The following is a 17,367-nucleotide window of genomic DNA, read 5'->3' on the forward strand; positions in this document are numbered from 1 at the left end:
TTCCTAGGAGTTAACTTACATGTGCCACAAGTGAAAACAGTGGCGGCTAAGATTAGATATTATGAGGATCAGAAAAGGGCATCCCATAAAATGATTCTTGTGTGATGATAAAGTGCTAAGGACAAGAAACAGGAAATACATATGACACACAACAAGTTTTGCCTTGTTGGCATAAACATTTTCCACATATCAAAGGAATGCTTCGGTACAATGAAAGTCCTTTCTCAGCGGAGATTATATCCAGTGTAGCCTACATCATAATGAGATATAGAATTCGTTCGTACTGCCAAACCCCAGAAGCCCAGTTTTCTCAGAACATACGGTACATTACACCATTACATCAGTTCACCAAGTTGCTGCACTTTTCATATTCTGGTTTTTGGCCTGTTCTGAGTTATCGTGCCTCATCACAAGTGGAGCTCCTTGGATAAGTGAAGATGAAGCGAACGCGTATGTGTTTTCATATCCATTTGAATATTTGAAGGACACAGAACAAATCCAAGGAAATATTCTTGCTGATACCACAAGATTTTAAGTATCTTGAGCAGTGTGAAACCTTAAAACTGCCAAAATGTTTGTTCAAACACTTCCAAATGCATGTTTCCATTACACTAAGTTGTCCTATTCTTGATGTTCTTATAAAAGGAATATCCCTATGAACATAAACCACTGTATCTGCAACAAAACATTTTCTTCTTCCCTTAACCACTTAAGAAATACTAATTCTTTAACATAAGGCAAACTTTCATCAAGGAACACACTATTGTTCAGAATTCTACTTTAAGATGGAAAACCTATGACAAAAACATCAAGGACAAGATTTGGGCACTTCTGCAACAAGTTAAGTTTCAGTGGAGGAACAAGTACACATACCCATAAGATCAGAGGAATTATCATATCACACTTGTGAGACAAATTAGCCATGATTTTGAGTATGAATTCTACCTTGAGATCATCAGCCATAGGCATAGTTGGTGTTTTGTTTCATAACATTCCCATCATTCCTTTTTCGCTCGGCCGCGACTGCAAAAGTGACACAACACACAAGAAGTTAAAATGGTGAATTGAGAATATGATGAAAGAACTCAAAATCTGTCAGGACCATCATAAGGGCTATATTGACTATGAAACTTAGTCAGGTGTTTTGTTTCTTGGTTGATGAGAGTGATTCTATTACAACACATAATGCCACTTTTTTTTTCTCTTGTGGCAGAAGCAAACCATGATGGTTAAATGGACACCATGGGGAAAAGCTAAGCATCTGTCAGAAGCACAAGGATACAAACTTTCCATTAATACTCATCGACTGCCATTATAGATATTTTCTAATCTAGTGAAAGGAATATGATCGAACAGTGCGTGGGCACTGCATATTCGGCCATGCCCAATGGGCAAGAAGGATTGTGTCTGATTTTGAGATTACAAGAATGACCAAAAGGGCAAGATCTTGTCTTTCTTTGCACAACTTCTCTACACATTTTACACAACCAGCTGAGATGATCATGTGCTTGCCGACCAGAAGCACCCAGTGAAGAATCCCATTCTTCGATCATGTTAAAAACACCACCTCATGTATTGTACCTCTGCAAAATATACTTGTTTTATTCGATCATTTGGGTTTACAACACATTTTAGTTCATGAAATTCATCGGCAATGAAATACTCCGCAACATTTGTTAGGATAGATCTTCATGTGTGAGGACTGAGAGAGCTACAATAATCAAATTCATGATTTTTAAATTAGTACAAAAGTCTTATTTCACCCACTCTACCACTCCACCACTCCTTTCGAACACACACATTCATATTTTATTATATATACATATAGTTTATGCGTATAACTATATATTTATTCGTAACAACAAATTATATATATACTTGGCCAGTGTTCCCGTGAGTCCACCCTATTATATGAGGGCAGATCTGGATCATTGAATACTTTAGATCAATGGCTTAGATTTGGTATAACTTTGCAACTATGCACTTTATTTGCACAGTTGAAAAATTTAAGCCTTTCAATGGCTCATATCTGTCCACACTTATTCTATTTAGATTATTTTAAAAATAAGAAATAGAAATTACAAAAATAAATAAATAAATTTTTAACTGGCAGTTCAAACAATTATGAATTATTTTTATTTTATTTTTTCCCGGTTCTAAATTGTAATCAGAATCATCCCTACTGTTTCGATTCGGTTGTTATAGTGTCCTGTTAGGTTCGAAGCTAACCGTGACCATTCGTATATTTAAGCAATAATTTGTTGGAGAAGAAAAATTAATGAAATACTTAGTTTTAAAGATAAAAATGTTCATCTAACCTCAAAAGGGAAAGTTGTCACTTTTAATATAACCGAGGAGACAAATGTGGATACATGAATAACTTAGGGGTGAAAAGTGTCATTTTTCATAATAATAACAACAACAACAACAACAATAATAATAACAACAACAACAACAACAACAACAACAATAACAAATATAATAAGGGCCACAATCGTGTGATGCCGTGTCACGGATCCTTATCTGTGATATGATTCGGATCAATATAAAATGTAATATTAATTATGAGTAAATGTTTATTATTTATATAGAAAACTGTAATATTTAAAAAAAAAATCATTTTAATTTAAAAAGTATTACATTTTTTTCTCAAACTACTTGCACATAATTAGATATATAGAGAGAATCTAACTTTAAGATTTAATACTAAACTATACACTTATACACAAAAAGTCAAACGCAACTCAAACTCTCAATACTCATAGCCAGAATCGAGTCCACACCTTACTTAGCTTGTTCATTTTTAGATTTCTATGGTGTATTTTTGAATTGTTTTTGTGTGCACATTTCAAATTTATGAAATGCTCTTGTTGAGTGCACAATAGATCTAGGGTTTCTTTCCCTCCATGTTCACCCAATATTCCTCGAATAAATAAAATATTAAAAAACTAGAAACACAAAAAAAAAAATTAAAAAAAATCATAAAATGCATAACAAATATTTTACAAGTGCATTAATCTAAAGATTATGCACTTTTATAATTAAAGACGTTACTTGTTTTATTTTATTAATTAACTATTACATTTTTTTATACTATTACAATTACAATTACAATTACGTTATCATCTTTTTAATTAATTTTAATACTATTAATTTTGAGTTTTTGAACAATTACAATATGTTCACATCTCAATGCAAGTTCACACGGGATCTTGATTATATACACATTCACTCACAAACCTTAAAATACCCCTTTGAACTAAACAACCTTACGATTAAGTTTGTAAGAAAGAATGAAGAACTTGTTATAAATATGTTTTTATTGTGGCCATTATTAGTATTGATTATGTAACGGTTAAGTGATTAATGGCTGCATTATGTCTTCTGTTACATTTGTATATTATATATAGATGTGTTATGGTTGTATGGAAGATAGAGATGGTTGAATAAGAATTCCTTGTCTTAGCTCTCCTTGTCTATTGTTCTACATTCACTTCACTTTTATCTTTACATTGTAATTCAATCCTGCAATCACCGGTTAAGAGCTAAAGGCCAACGGGCACAAACATTACAACACGTTATCAGCAGCTCAACCACGGTGAACGGTGAATAGTAATTTTATACATTTTTTTGGGTTGTCTAAAATCGCATTGCATAAATATATATTCTTTCATTCTTTTTACGGTGATATGATTTTTCAACCATCCGTTATTTTCAACAAATATCACTAATATCTGCTTTGGCGATTGAGACGCGGCTTGGAGTCAACGATCAGCCCTGCTCGATGGCGGATCTGTGCTTGAATACGACGAGAATCTGCTCAGGGATACTGTTTGGTGTTTTAATTTGTCTTTAGATTTTTTTGTGTCGATAAATCTCATCTACTGTGTCTAATTCTAAGCATAGATGCAATAATTACTCAATATTTCATCAACCCACTTACAATCTAGCCATTACTGAGCATTTTTTTAAGAGTTCAGATCTAAAGCAGTGTGGTTCCTGTGTTTGCATCGGAGAAGGGAAGACGTCGGCGCCCGGCGGTTACAGTAGGCGGTGTATCCCTGTAGCGAAGGCGCGGGCGGTGGCGTTAACAATTGATGGATTCTTGCTCATTCAAACCTGAATTTGTCTTTGAGTGATCGGCGATTGAACTAAAAATGTCCGATCGACTTCGGCGGTAGATCGATATCCATGCTGTCCGTAAATAGCAACAATTCCAGTGAAGTAGAATGTGAATCTTGCAAACAGAGGCCTCAATGAACAGATCACAGGCAAACCTTTTCTCTCTCTGTTTATCTATGATCATTTTTGTTTGTTTTCTGAGCATGAATGATGATACACCAGTAGTTGTATGTCCAGAAGATAATTAAAACTACTAGTAAATATCAATTTTCTTGTTTGTTTTGGGTGGAACCAATCTGTTAAAGTTGCTATGCTCTATGGTGCTACGGGGAATGGTGAAAACTGAAATAATTAGTGTCTATAGCTATTCCAGTACCTCTAGTTTATTTTTCTATGCTACTGATTGATTTATAGACACTCATCTTTGGTATAGTAGAGGATTGCTACTAAGCATCCAATTTCAGTTCTGTGATTTTTTTTACTTCTACTGCTGCTACTGTACGCATCTAAGTGGTTCATGATGATTCTAATTGATTCATTTTTAATCAATTATGAAACACGAATGTATGCATTTATTTTTGGCACAAATAGCCATACTTTGCATATAAAGATTAATTGCATGTTTTCGAAATCAAATAATGATAATATTATATTATATCATACATTTTTTTCTTATTTTGTTTATGCAATAAGCATATTGGGCCAAATAGGTATATCATATATGTTATCTAATAAGCATGCCCCCGGATGATCTTGATAATTTGCAACATCATCAAACAGTTGCGATTCATCGCTAGTCATTAGTATTGGGCCACTGCCTTGATTGAAAGGAGACGATACGGTCACTTCTGAGCTAGCCCTATAGCGTTTCTTGCTTACTAACCAAGTTTTATTATTATTTATGGTTAATTGGTTGTGCATTCATGGGAATTGGTGTAACTCACCCAATAATTATGTTTCATTATCCTTATAAATTGCCATCAAAATCAATATATATTGCTTATCCATATATATCTTCCCGATGGTGCATATATAAACCAATTGCCACACAAATTATTGCTTCGCGATCTGTATGCTATGGATAAATGCTAATGGTCATACTTTAAATTGCTTTTAATATTTCTGCCAAGACTGTAAGGAATAATTATATTACTGCCAAGCAAATTTTAAATGATATGGAGCGGGATTATATTATGAGAGTTGGGGCTACTATTTCACTAGAAGTGAAAATTCGACAAGTTTTTTGTTTGGTGTCTAATTTCATCAACATACTATGAGGTGTTAGCTCCATGCATGCAAGACATATTATTGCTCATATTATTTACAGCATTTTTTTCGGAAAGCAAATTAAGCATTTTTGGAGGAAATATTCTTTTTGGGGACCTTCAAAAATTGAATATCCTGATCCACTACATATCACATACGCTAGTACATGATGCATTTCCCTATCTGCGTTCAATTGTTTTTAGTATGCAACCTTTCTAGCTATATCCCATCATGAGAAATCAACGGTGATGTTGGTTGCATTCTAAGATCTTTTCTCGGCATTAGGGGCAGATTTGAACTTTTCTAATTAATTAAATGCCAAGAAATTGATAAAAATCGTATGTACTAGCCTTATAGAACCAGAAGTTCAGACATTGAACAAATTATCTGCTAGAAATCCTAAGGAGTGACTAAGTCCATAGAAAATATCTTAAGAGTTGAAATCCTCAATTAGGACTAAACATCTCTATCATTATGCCAGAAGCATATATTGGTTTAAGAATTTACAAAACTAGATCTAGTATAGAAATTTCATCACTCCAAAAATATAGAAATTTTATCCTGAAGATATTCGTCTAGAAGGCGAAAACCCCCAGTAAAATTGTAGGTGCACCAAACAACTAAAATACTGGGGAAGCGGAACAACCAAATTCAAATAATCTTGGGAAATGCCATATATTTGTTGATACAAAATTGCCATGTGTATAAAAGATATTTACAAAGCTGTTATAGTTGTCGACAACATTTTTTGCCTCTATTGCTCATAAATACTTAAATCTGGATCCAGAAATAAAAACAGTAGCATAACGTCTGCATCGTGCTAACTGTTTTGATAGAAAAGAGCAATTAAGGCATACAAATCAAAACTCGCTAATAAAAGGCGAGTTGAGGGTTTTCGCAGAGACCCAATATTAGTCATGGCTTTATATTCCGCTATTCAATAAAACTAGCAGTAAATAAATTAGATATGTAGCTAATAGTTATAGTTATCACATATTTATATGGGTAACTTGTTACTTATATTTAAAATCCTTGATGGATTTTCTCAAAATGTGATGAATGAAAATCACAAAATAAGAAGTATAAAAGTTAGTAAGTTACTAACTATGATTTTTCTTATAGTCAATAAATTGACTAAAGGTATTTTCTCCCCCATAATAAAGTATGAAAACATATTATCATAAACATGCCTAGTAATTTTATATGTGATTAGGAAACTTAAATATTGTTTCCTCTTGAAAATATCCTAAACATATCCTCTAGTTTATCTTGAAAAATCCCTAATGGATTTATAATTTCCGAAATGAGGATTTATTTAAGTGTCATTATTTACTCTTTAAAGAGTTGCGAATGGGGTTATTATCCTCATATAGAAGGAATAATATGTACCATTATGTGCTCAATAAAGAGTTGATAATGAACTTATTTATTATCTCAGTCAATATTTATGGTGTAATCATCAATGAAATATGTAAAGAGCTTGATGATGTTAAGTTATGAGATAAGATAACGAATAGTAAATCAAGGTACAAATACTTGTATTGATGTTTTTTGGCATGAAGTCATCATACTTGTTACAGATAAAAACGTATATAGTTTTTCATGATATAAAATACCTTGATCCACATGAACTCCAGAAGAGTGATAAAATATTTGTACAGAAGGTTTGCTCCAGTGACAAGTTAGCAAATATATACCTACAAAATATCCATAAGATTGATATGGGTAGATAAAGAAAAATTATTATATTTAGGTGGAGCAACAAAATATAAACTATAAATAATTTTACTGGTCCAGATGATCATGAGAAAATATGATAAATTCTAATGACAATCCTGAAAATTGTACCATATCCCTTCTCTACACCCTTTAGAAACAATGATTTTACAGGCAATGTAGAATTTGAAAATTGTTATCTTCAGGGGGAGACATGAAGTACATTCACTCGAGTCAATCCCGTAGATTGGGTCTTAAAAAAACTAATAGTTGCACTTTTTGCAGCGTATATATTCAATTGAGTCAATCCTGTAGATTGGGTCTTAAAAGGACTAATAGTTATACTTTTTGCAGCATATATATACCATGTACTCTTTTTCTCACTAGGTTTTTCCCAATGGATTTTCTAGTGTGGTTTTTAACGAGGCATGAGTATGATATAGTAATGACAATGGGGAAAAGTTGCAAAATAATTGGTTAATAAATGAACAAACTCCAAAATCCTGAAGATTATGCAGATTATGCCCTGAAGGCTGCGCTTATGGTGTACTCTTTTTCCCTTAACTAAGTTTTTCCTACAGGGTTTTCTTAAGTTAAGGTTTTTAATGAGGCGACCAATACAATATATGTTTTTACATATATCATGTACTCTTTTCTTCAACTAGGTTTTTTCCCACGTGGTTTTCCTAGTGAAGTTTTTAATGAGGCATGAATATATTTTCTATTGTACTCTCTTATTGTCTAGATTTTTCCCACAGGGTTTTCCTAGCAAGTTTTTAATGAGGCAAGATCGTGGCCAAATAATGTCCAAGGGGGAGTGTTATAAATATGTTTTTATTGTGGCCATTATTAGTATTGATTATGTAACGGTTAAGTGATTAATGGCTGCATTATGTCTTCCGTTACATTTGTATATTATATATAGATGTGTTATGGTTGTATGGAAGATAGAAATGGTTGAATAAGAATTCCTTGTCTTGGCTCTCCTTGTCTATTGTTCTACATTCACTTCACTTTTATCTTTACATTGTAATTCAATCCTGCAATCACCGGTTAAGAGGTAAAGGCCAACGAGCACAAACATTACAACAGAAGCATAGTTGATTGTATTTTTTTTTATCCATCTAAAAGAAAAATAAAAGATAAAAAACTATTAAATAATGTTCAAAATTTTCGCATTACTTATAATTACTTTAATATTAATATGTTATGGAGTATATATTACTTTATACTTTATATAAGATTTTTAATAGCAATACAAAATTTATAATAACCATTTTATCGTTTTTTTTAGATAATGAGAAAAATTTATAATCACTATCCGATGATAAATTTATATCATGGACTAAAGTCTACATATAGCATTATAGAGTTTGGATCGAAATGATGAGATACATAATTTGTACTCATAAGGTACATCATTTCATAATCCAAGACACAAAAAATTACAACACAAGATACATACATGTTATATATTTATATATTTTTCAAATATAGTTTAGGCATGCCTTAGGGACTCTCACGGTCAGATTGTTGCTGGGCTTTGTTTCCGTCAGTCGTCTTCCTCGGCTCTTGAGGCCAAAGCCTTAGCGTTGAGTAATTTTTTTTTTTTTTTTTTTTTTAAACAGCCTTAGCGTTGAGTTATGCTCTTCAATGGTGTGATACAATGGTTATGTTGCCTTCTTTTATTGAAGTTGATTCTCTAACTCTTGCTCATATTGTTTCCTCTACGATGGCGAGGATCCCGTGGAAGATAAATGAAGCTATTCTCTTCATTCGTCTTTCCTCTCGTCGTGGGGTTCTTCGATCAGGCATGTTTATCTGGAGGCTAATCAGGTTGTCGATATTTTTGCAGCGGTGGGTCTCAGTGTTTGCTCGCCCTCTATTTTTTGTTCTCTTAATTCTTTGTTTGTAAAGGTCAAATTGGCTCTTTTGTGTGATTTTCAGAATTTTGCCACCCATCGAGCTATTTACCGTTAATAATAATGCTCGCTTTGTTTTAAAAAAAATATAGTTTAGGTACTTAATTTGTGTTATAGGCTTTCACAACACAAAATACAATTATTAATTTGTTTCAGGTATAAAATTTCATAACACAAAATACAAGAATTTATCATATAAGACATATACATACGCACCATAGTCCATATTACAATATGAATCCTGGTCCATTGTTACTTGTTTAAAATTTCAATTAATGTAATATTTCAAGAATGTGAATATGCGAAGTACTAAAAAAAATGTGCGAGATACTAAAAAATAAGGGTATCTTTAATGTGATTTCATCCGGGGACTGGTAGGGGTGAAAATGACGGAATCACACGGCAGTCGGTGGAAGCCCAATTCTGGAAACAAACTCAGATTTTCGTCACATTTCATTTTCTTCACGCGAAAAACCCAAACAGCTAAAACCCAGAAGTAATCTGCATGATTTCGTCACAATTTCTTGATCATAATCCGCGCCTTTCCAGGGTTTTACCCATTTCTTCCGCCCCATCAGCAACGCGTGAGTTTCTCTGAATCCTTCTGGCGTTGTTGTAGGTATTTTAGTTCCCTCGCCGCCATTTCTTCAGCATTACGACAAGGTGCCAGGCTGTGTAGCATATTATTATCTCCTTAGTGTGTTTACTTTTGCGTTCTTGTTTTTGCGCCGACTTTTCGGTTGGGTAGTTCACCGAAGTTTCCCCTGCTACGGAGTTTTCCAAGCCTTTTTCTTCTTGGGATAAATGGTTGTGATATCCAGGAATTGAGCTAAAACCAATGTTCTAAAAACTCATACTACTAGGGTTTCTTGATTTTCAGCAATAAAGTTGTTGTCTTGCGACGATAATTCGTCTATTCCATTGCTGACACCTTTGATTTTTCCAGATTTCTTCTTGGTAATCTCAAATTATACAAAAAAATTGGATCTTAGCCACACCTTTTACTGCTTTGCATTCAGATTTGTAGATTTGAAGATAACCAGAGTAGGAAAGGAAGATTTTTTGTAGTGCATGAATAGTGGATTAAGCTGTTTTAGTATTGTGATTTGCACTTAGGAAGATGGTTGGAGCTACTGAGGGAGAAAGCAATCGTGTGTACTTGAATGGGTCTGTTTCTATTGAAGAAAAGGTGGATGAGCTTCGGGTTTTATTTGGGAAAGCAGATGGTGATCCCTTGAGAATTGTAGGTGTAGGGGCAGGGGCGTGGGGTAGTGTTTTTATAGCAATGCTGCAAGATGCATATGGCGGGCTTAGAGAGAAGGTTCAAATTAGGATATGGCGTAGAGCTGGAAGAGCCGTTGATAGAGCTACAGCTGAGCATCTATTCGAGGTGATCAATTCAAGGGAAAGTGTATTAAGGAGGCTAATAAGACGGTGTGCATACTTGAAGTATGTAGAGGCGAGATTAGGTGATAGAACGTTAAATGCAGATGAGATTTTGAAGGATGGATTTTGCATGAATATGATTGACACACCACTTTGCCCTTTAAAGGTTGTCACCAACTTGCAGGAGGCCGTGTGGGATGCTGATATTGTCATCAATGGGTTGCCATCGACCGAAACTCAAGTAGTGTTTCAAGAAATTAGTCGGTATTGGAAGGAAAGAATCACTATTCCTGTCATTATATCTTTAGCAAAGGGGATAGAAGCTGAATTAGAGCCTGAACCTCGGCTAGTTACCCCCACTCAGATGATCAATCGAGCAAGTAAGGGTTCTTAATCTTTTCCCCTCAAAGTTTTCATTCAACTCTGATATATCCAATATGAAATTAGTAATCGCAATTCATGACATTCCTGAGGATTCTCATCTCTAAGTTCTGCTGATTTATATGCAAATGTCTCTCAAAATCTTTTTCTATTGATGTAGAATTGTAGAGTTCTACTTTGATGAGTTCTATTCCTTTTATTCCTCTCATCTTGAAACTTTATTTTGCAGCTGGAGTTCCTCTAGAGAACATCCTGTATCTTGGGGGACCTAATATTGCATCTGAAATTTACAACAGAGAATATGCTAATGCTCGTATATGTGGAGCTGAGAAATGGAGAAAAGCAATGGCAAAATTTTTGAGGCAGCCACACTTTATTGTGTGGGACAATGGTGACCTAGTGACGCATGAGGTTATGGGTGGTTTGAAGAATGTGTATGCCATTGGAGCTGGTAAAACCTTTCTCTTCCTTCCTCGAATCTCTAGTAGCCTTGAATATGTACACGGTCAATGCAATATTTTGTATTGTCATGCAATTTTTTATTATTTTTTGGTCAGGGCATGAGGTGTCCTGAGCAGGCCCTAACTGCAGGAGGCACCTTTAAGCCCGTACCATACTCAGACTAATCCCCATTCGCACTGGCCCGGCCCAATTAAGGGGCAAAGTGCTGGCCAGATTGGTTTTTCCATACGAGAGGGGGTTCAAACTCCCGACTTCTCTTAACGGATGAGAGTGCATAGCCACTCACGCCAGCCAAGCTGGTTTTATTGTCATGCAATTTCAACAAACTAGAAATGCTTGATTAGGGTCTAATAGATAACTAAGTGATTGCCTCCTTTCCTGTTATTTTAGACATCAGTTTAAGTCTTGGCACTGTTATTCCCGGGGACTGTTATTTATAATTTGATTATAAATTGGAGGTGAACAGTGGAACCATGTCTGTCTTTTTCGTAAATACAGCTTTTAGGTAGCACTGAAAAAGATGGCTTGTTTCTTGGGCATAAACTCTCGTCCCCTATTGATAATAAGCAAGGCAGGATGTCATCTTCCTTCTTTTTGTGTTTTATTAGCCTTAAAGAAGATGTTGACAGATAATATAAGAAATTAATTTTTCACCCATTATTTGAAGCTTTGCTATTCTTATCCCGACTTTAATGTCTCCCAAATTGTTGCTTACAAATCATCAGGTGTGGGTATTGAATGTCCCTTGCATATTCTGAAGAATGATTTACCGGCCCTTTGAAATAACATTACCCTCATGTAAACGATGAGACTTGTGTCTCCCAGATTCCAATATGTCTAATCCCTTGCACTCTACATTTGCTTGTGATATTAATTGATAAATCCATTTTCTATTTTTGGTTATTTGTAATGAACGAGAACGCATAAATAAATACGATTGAATGCAAAAAGTAATAGAAGTCACAATTTGTATATAAATAATTGAACTCGTAGCATGAATTCATTTATAACTTTGATTTGGACCGAACAGGTATGGTAGCAGCTCTCACGAATGAGAGTGCCACAAGCAAGTCAGTATACTTCGCACATTGTACATCTGAGATGATATTTATTACTCATCTTTTGACGGAAGAACCGGAGAAACTTGCGGGTCCTCTCTTGGCTGACACATATGTGACCCTTCTGAAAGGTCGTAATGCATGGTATGGCCAAAAGTTGGCTAAAGGAGAATTAAGTCTCGAAATGGGCGATAGCATCAAGGGGAAAGGGATGATACAGGTACGTTTCTTAATTATTCTAAGATGTAGTGATTGGGTAGCGACTAATCATGTTCTTATAGGGAGTTTCGGCAGTGAAAGCCTTCTACGAGTTGCTCAGTCAATCAAGTTTAAACATTTATGATTCGGGTGAAAACAAGAACGTTGTAGCAGTCGAACTTTGCCCCATCTTAAAGACGTTATATAAAATTCTAATAGTGAGGTACCAAGCCATTATTTTTACTATTCTTCGAGGTTTTTTTTTTTTTTTTTTTTTCCGATGCAAAATCTAAACGCACTCCTTGCTCAACAATTTAGAGAGGCATCAACCGAGGCTATTCTTCAGGCGCTGAGAGACGAAACTATGAACGACCCCCGGGATCGGATTGAGATTGCACAAAGCCATGCCTTCTACAGACCTGCATTACTTGGGAAGTAGTGTAGTGTTGTTAAATTTGCAGTTTGTTTTTACAGTCCTGAAAATAGTTGTGTATTCAGTAGATTTTGTTTGAAGTTATGTAGACTAGTTTCAGGGTGATGGGAAGAGGTGAGTGTTTTGTTAGTTCCATTCATGTTCTTTGTTTTTTGAATTAATAAAGTTGAGTTATGGGATCCCATTACTAATTTTGTGATAAATATTTATAGTGCTTATGAATTTAAAGTTTTCTTGTGGGTTTACTATTGAGTTATAGGATTCATAGTTACATTTTTTGTTTTAGTACTACTGTGTATTAACTCTGTTACAATGTAATATCAGTTCATAACTATTTTTTGAACCTACTGAAGTACAAAGAGTCAATGTTACCTCTACCGAGGGTTAAAGCTATTTGGAAAAATTATTATGTGCTACTAGATCACAAGGTCATTGGTCATAGTTACATAAAAATAATAGCAAGAGATATATTAAAATGACAAAGACAATAATGAATTGAATCTATGTATTTACATTTGATAATATATAGTGAATTTATGTATTTATATTAGTGAATTAAAATGACATTGATGCTATTAAATTTATGTACTTACAAGGGTGAATTTATGTACTTAAAGTGGTGAAGTAATTTTATTTTAATAAAATTTTTTTTAGTGATTTATCTTTTATATATTAATTTGATTTGTTAAAAAAAAAAAAAAAAAAAAAAAAAAAAGTAAAAGACAAAGAAGTAGGTTATTAAAGTTTTTGGACGGGTAGGCTGACTTGTTAGGTTAAAAAAAATTATCAGAGCCAGGTTTCGATCCTGGGACCTGTGGGTTATGGGCCCACCACGCTTCCGCTGCGCCACTCTGATTTTTTGTTCGATTATCCATTATATCTTAATGTATCATGGTTTTGGGTGAAACGGAAAAAAAAGAAAAAAAAAACTCCGGTAATAGTAATTGGCGTGTTCTTCTAGGACCTCCGGCCTCAGTGACAGGGTAGCAGCGTGGTAGAAGATTGGTGGGGAAAGACGAACAGTAAATCGAGCAGAGAGAGAGAGAGAGATGTCACTAGTGGATTATGAATCTTCTGATGAAGAAGAAGATACAGAGTTACAAGAACCATTGAGAGAACAAAACCAGCAAAAAGAAGTGAAAGCAGCCGCCTCACAATCCCCAGCTGCTCCAAGAGAGGTCCCACCCCCTTCTCGGATCGAGAGCAAGTATAAATTTTTCTCCATTTCTCAAAGATTCTGAATTCCCATTCACGTGGTTTCAAATTCTTCGTTGCAAAGTCAGCTAGGGTTTGTTTATTTAGACAATGCAGGATTATTTGTTATTTTAGAATTGCAGCTAAATTTTTGTGCTTATTAGAATTGCAGCTAAATTTTTGTGCTTATTAGAATTGCAGCTAAATTTTTGTGCTTATTACAATTGCAGCTAAATTTTTGTGCTTATTCATGTAGAATTATTTCGAATAATGGAAGGGTTTTCTTCAGGATGCTTCCTAATACTCAATGAAGCTAGTCTTTTGTTAATTTGGGGAAATTCATGATTTTTTTTTTCTTTTTTTAAAAAATTCATGCTGCTAGAACATTATCCATGGATTAAAGTCCTATCAAGATGTGTAATTGCAGCATCTCTAGAATGAAAATGTTTCGTTGTAATTGGGATGAGCTCAGCAGTGTTATTTACTACTCTTTAGTTGATATTGTTCTTGCTTCTTAGTATGTGCGGTTACGTTTGTTTGCCCATGTAGACAAGCAGAGCCGTTTTCAAAGAAGCAAAAATTGGAATTCTCCCATCCATCGCAACCATCTGAGTTGAAACTTCCTGATGCTTCATTCCTCTTGAATTCGCCTTCATTGCCAGCTAATCTTGATCGTGCATCTGACCATTCATCTCGGGTGGCAGCAGCCATGGCTGAAAACGCAACAAAGAAGAGAGACTTAAGTGGGCCAGCATCCAGCAGCTATCCACGCAGTAAAGTCCCAAAAGGTCCATTGCCCCATACGAAGAATTTTCCTGACACTGTAGGTGGTCATCTACTTCCCCCTCAACTTGCTGGAAGGTGAGCTTGATGCTGAAACTATTGTCATTATTTCTTAGAACATTTGGTATGATGCTGTTATGCTATATATGTTTATGATATTACCTTTTTTCTTAAGTTGGCTAGCACTAGGATGCATATTTTATAGATTTATGTTTGCTATCTGTTTCAATTCTTTACGTGAGCGTGCAAGATATACTAATGGAGTTCTACATATTGTCTACTGGCTCTACTTTAGTAATTGAATAATTAAAAAAAAAAAGAAGTTAGGTGCACAAACAACTGAAACATTTGAGACAATTAAAGCCAAACATTTAAAAGGGAAATTGATAACACTTTGCTAGGCTAAACCATTGACGGAAGAGTAGACTGCCTTACCATGAGAAGTAGTTAAACATGTTAGGTCCATGATGCAAGTGCTTAGTGTATGGAAGGCGCAATACGGATATATTAGATATAACCGAAATTAGAAATCCATCTTTAAGGCATAGAGCTGTGGAGAGAGAGTATGGGGGAGGGTGGCATGAAGGTGAAGGATAAAAGGACAGAAGTTTTAGTGAGGAGAGAAATACTTGAGTTGGAGTAGAACCCCCATTAGTTTAGTTTGATGAAAATGGCGTGTGGACCATTCTTGGGTGAGCCATTTTAACCCATTTGTGGAAAAAGTTTTAAAGGAATGTTTTCTGTTACCAATGAAAACAAAATCCTTTTCAATTTTCACTATTAAGGATGGATCTCTCTCTACCTGTACTAATTGTCGAAAGCTATAATCATACTGTAGTTCCTTCGATCTTCAATGTTTAAATCTTGAACCTGACTTATGAATGTGGAGGTTCAGTTACATACTTACATTTCTCTAACAAGAGAGGGTGTTGTTTGCTTAGTTGGTACAGCAAGTACCCTCACCTGCAACCTATAGGTCGCAATTTCGAGTCCTTGCATTTATTGGGCCCCACGGGACCTAGGGTGTTGTTTGCTTAGTTGGTACGGCTAGTACCCTCACCTGCAACCTATAGGTCGCAGTTTCGAGTCCTTGCATTTATTGGGGCCCACGGGTCCTTTCGCTATTTTTGTCAGTTAGGCTGGTGTTATATTCTATTCTATATGTGGCTGACTGCCTGCATATGAAGAGAGTGAGTTCATTTTCTATACTTACCCTTCTAGACCAGAACCTTTCGGCTTTAATGCTATTTAACTTTTCCTATATGAGTAATTGTTAAGAATGAAGCTAATTCTCTTTTTCTGTAAACCAATGCATCTTTTTATGTAGACCAATGCAAAAGTTTGATACTGCATCATAATTTACGGTAGATAATGACGATTTTACTAATGATTTAAAGTGGTTGTTGGCAGGAGCAATGTCGTCACAGAAGACATAAGCAAGCTGTTTGTAAGAAAGCAAGCCAACTCTTCATCTTAGTTGATGAACAAAATCGGCTAGAGTTTATACGACTTGTAGAAAAATGCTCTTGTTCATCTTGTAGTTGGTTTATGTACTACAATACTGGCAATTGATTTCACATTCACTATGCATTTTGTTGCATACAATTTGCATCTAAAGTCAGTTTGAAATGATTGTTGTTCAATTTGAACTTGTTCAAAAGCAGAAATTTGGAGTGAGAACCTAAAATATTTTCACATTCAATATGCAAAAAATAACTAATGAAGAAAATGAACTATGACACCAATAAGATCTGTATGTCATGGACTTGTTCCTCCTTCAGCGTCAAGTGAGAACCTAAAATATTTCCATTCAATTGCCAACTAATGAAGAACCATCTGTGAGATCAAATATTTCCATATTCAATATGTCAAAAATAACTCATGAAAAATCATCTGTGAAATCTATATGTCACGGACTAATGAAGAACCATCTGTGAGATCAAATATTTTCACATTCAATATGCCAAAAATAACTAATGAAGAACCATCTGTGAAATCTATATGTCACGGTGAAATCTATATGCCACGGACTAATGAAACTAATATGTCACAGACTGATGAAGAACCATCTATGAGATCTATATGTCACGGGCTGGGGAAACAATATGTCACTGTAAGGCAAAAAATTAAGAACCATCTGTGAGATCTATATGTCACGGGCTAGGAAAACAATATGTCACTTAAGGCAAAAAACTAATGAGAAACCATACAAAATCTTTAAAGGAAACTTAGATTAGATTTTACTTGAGCACTTGAAAGTTGCTTGGTTACAAATGAGGCCATCTCTAAAGGGAACTTAAATTAAATTTTACTTGCACTTGAAAGTTGCTTGGTTACAAATGAGGCCCCCTCAAGGGTATTTATATCCATTCTTTAAAGGGAACTTAGTTATATTACTTGAGCACAAATAACTAATGAAGAACCTTGCAAAATGGGGAACTTAGAT

The 17,367-nt window shown here is 34.8% G+C and overlaps 2 protein-coding genes and 1 non-coding gene across 3 annotated transcripts; 2 read left to right on the forward strand and 1 right to left on the reverse strand.

Annotated features, from left to right (window-relative positions):
* Positions 1 to 9,392: 9,392 nt before the first annotated feature.
* On the forward strand, positions 9,393 to 13,189 carry LOC109180800 (probable glycerol-3-phosphate dehydrogenase [NAD(+)] 1, cytosolic). Its single transcript, XM_019330507.1, has 5 exons — positions 9,393 to 10,792; positions 11,023 to 11,244; positions 12,286 to 12,533; positions 12,595 to 12,734; positions 12,830 to 13,189. Exons 1-5 carry the CDS (start codon positions 10,147 to 10,149, stop codon positions 12,948 to 12,950), a joined length of 1,377 nt encoding a protein of 458 aa, XP_019186052.1. The 5' UTR covers positions 9,393 to 10,146; the 3' UTR covers positions 12,951 to 13,189.
* Positions 13,190 to 13,728: 539 nt separating this feature from the next.
* On the reverse strand, positions 13,729 to 13,800 carry TRNAM-CAU. The gene has a single exon. It is a non-coding gene; the product is annotated as a tRNA-Met (tRNA).
* Positions 13,801 to 13,873: 73 nt separating this feature from the next.
* On the forward strand, positions 13,874 to 16,566 carry LOC109180832. The gene is made up of 3 exons (XM_019330560.1): positions 13,874 to 14,151; positions 14,688 to 14,999; positions 16,332 to 16,566. The coding sequence occupies exons 1-3, from the start codon at positions 13,994 to 13,996 to the stop codon at positions 16,396 to 16,398; spliced, it is 537 nt and encodes a 178-aa protein (XP_019186105.1). The 5' UTR covers positions 13,874 to 13,993; the 3' UTR covers positions 16,399 to 16,566.
* The last annotated feature ends 801 nt before the right edge of the window (positions 16,567 to 17,367 follow it).

The sequence above is a fragment of the Ipomoea nil genome, unplaced genomic scaffold, assembly GCF_001879475.1.
Source record: "Ipomoea nil cultivar Tokyo-kokei standard unplaced genomic scaffold, Asagao_1.1 scaffold0188, whole genome shotgun sequence".
Taxonomy (NCBI): domain Eukaryota; kingdom Viridiplantae; phylum Streptophyta; class Magnoliopsida; order Solanales; family Convolvulaceae; genus Ipomoea; species Ipomoea nil.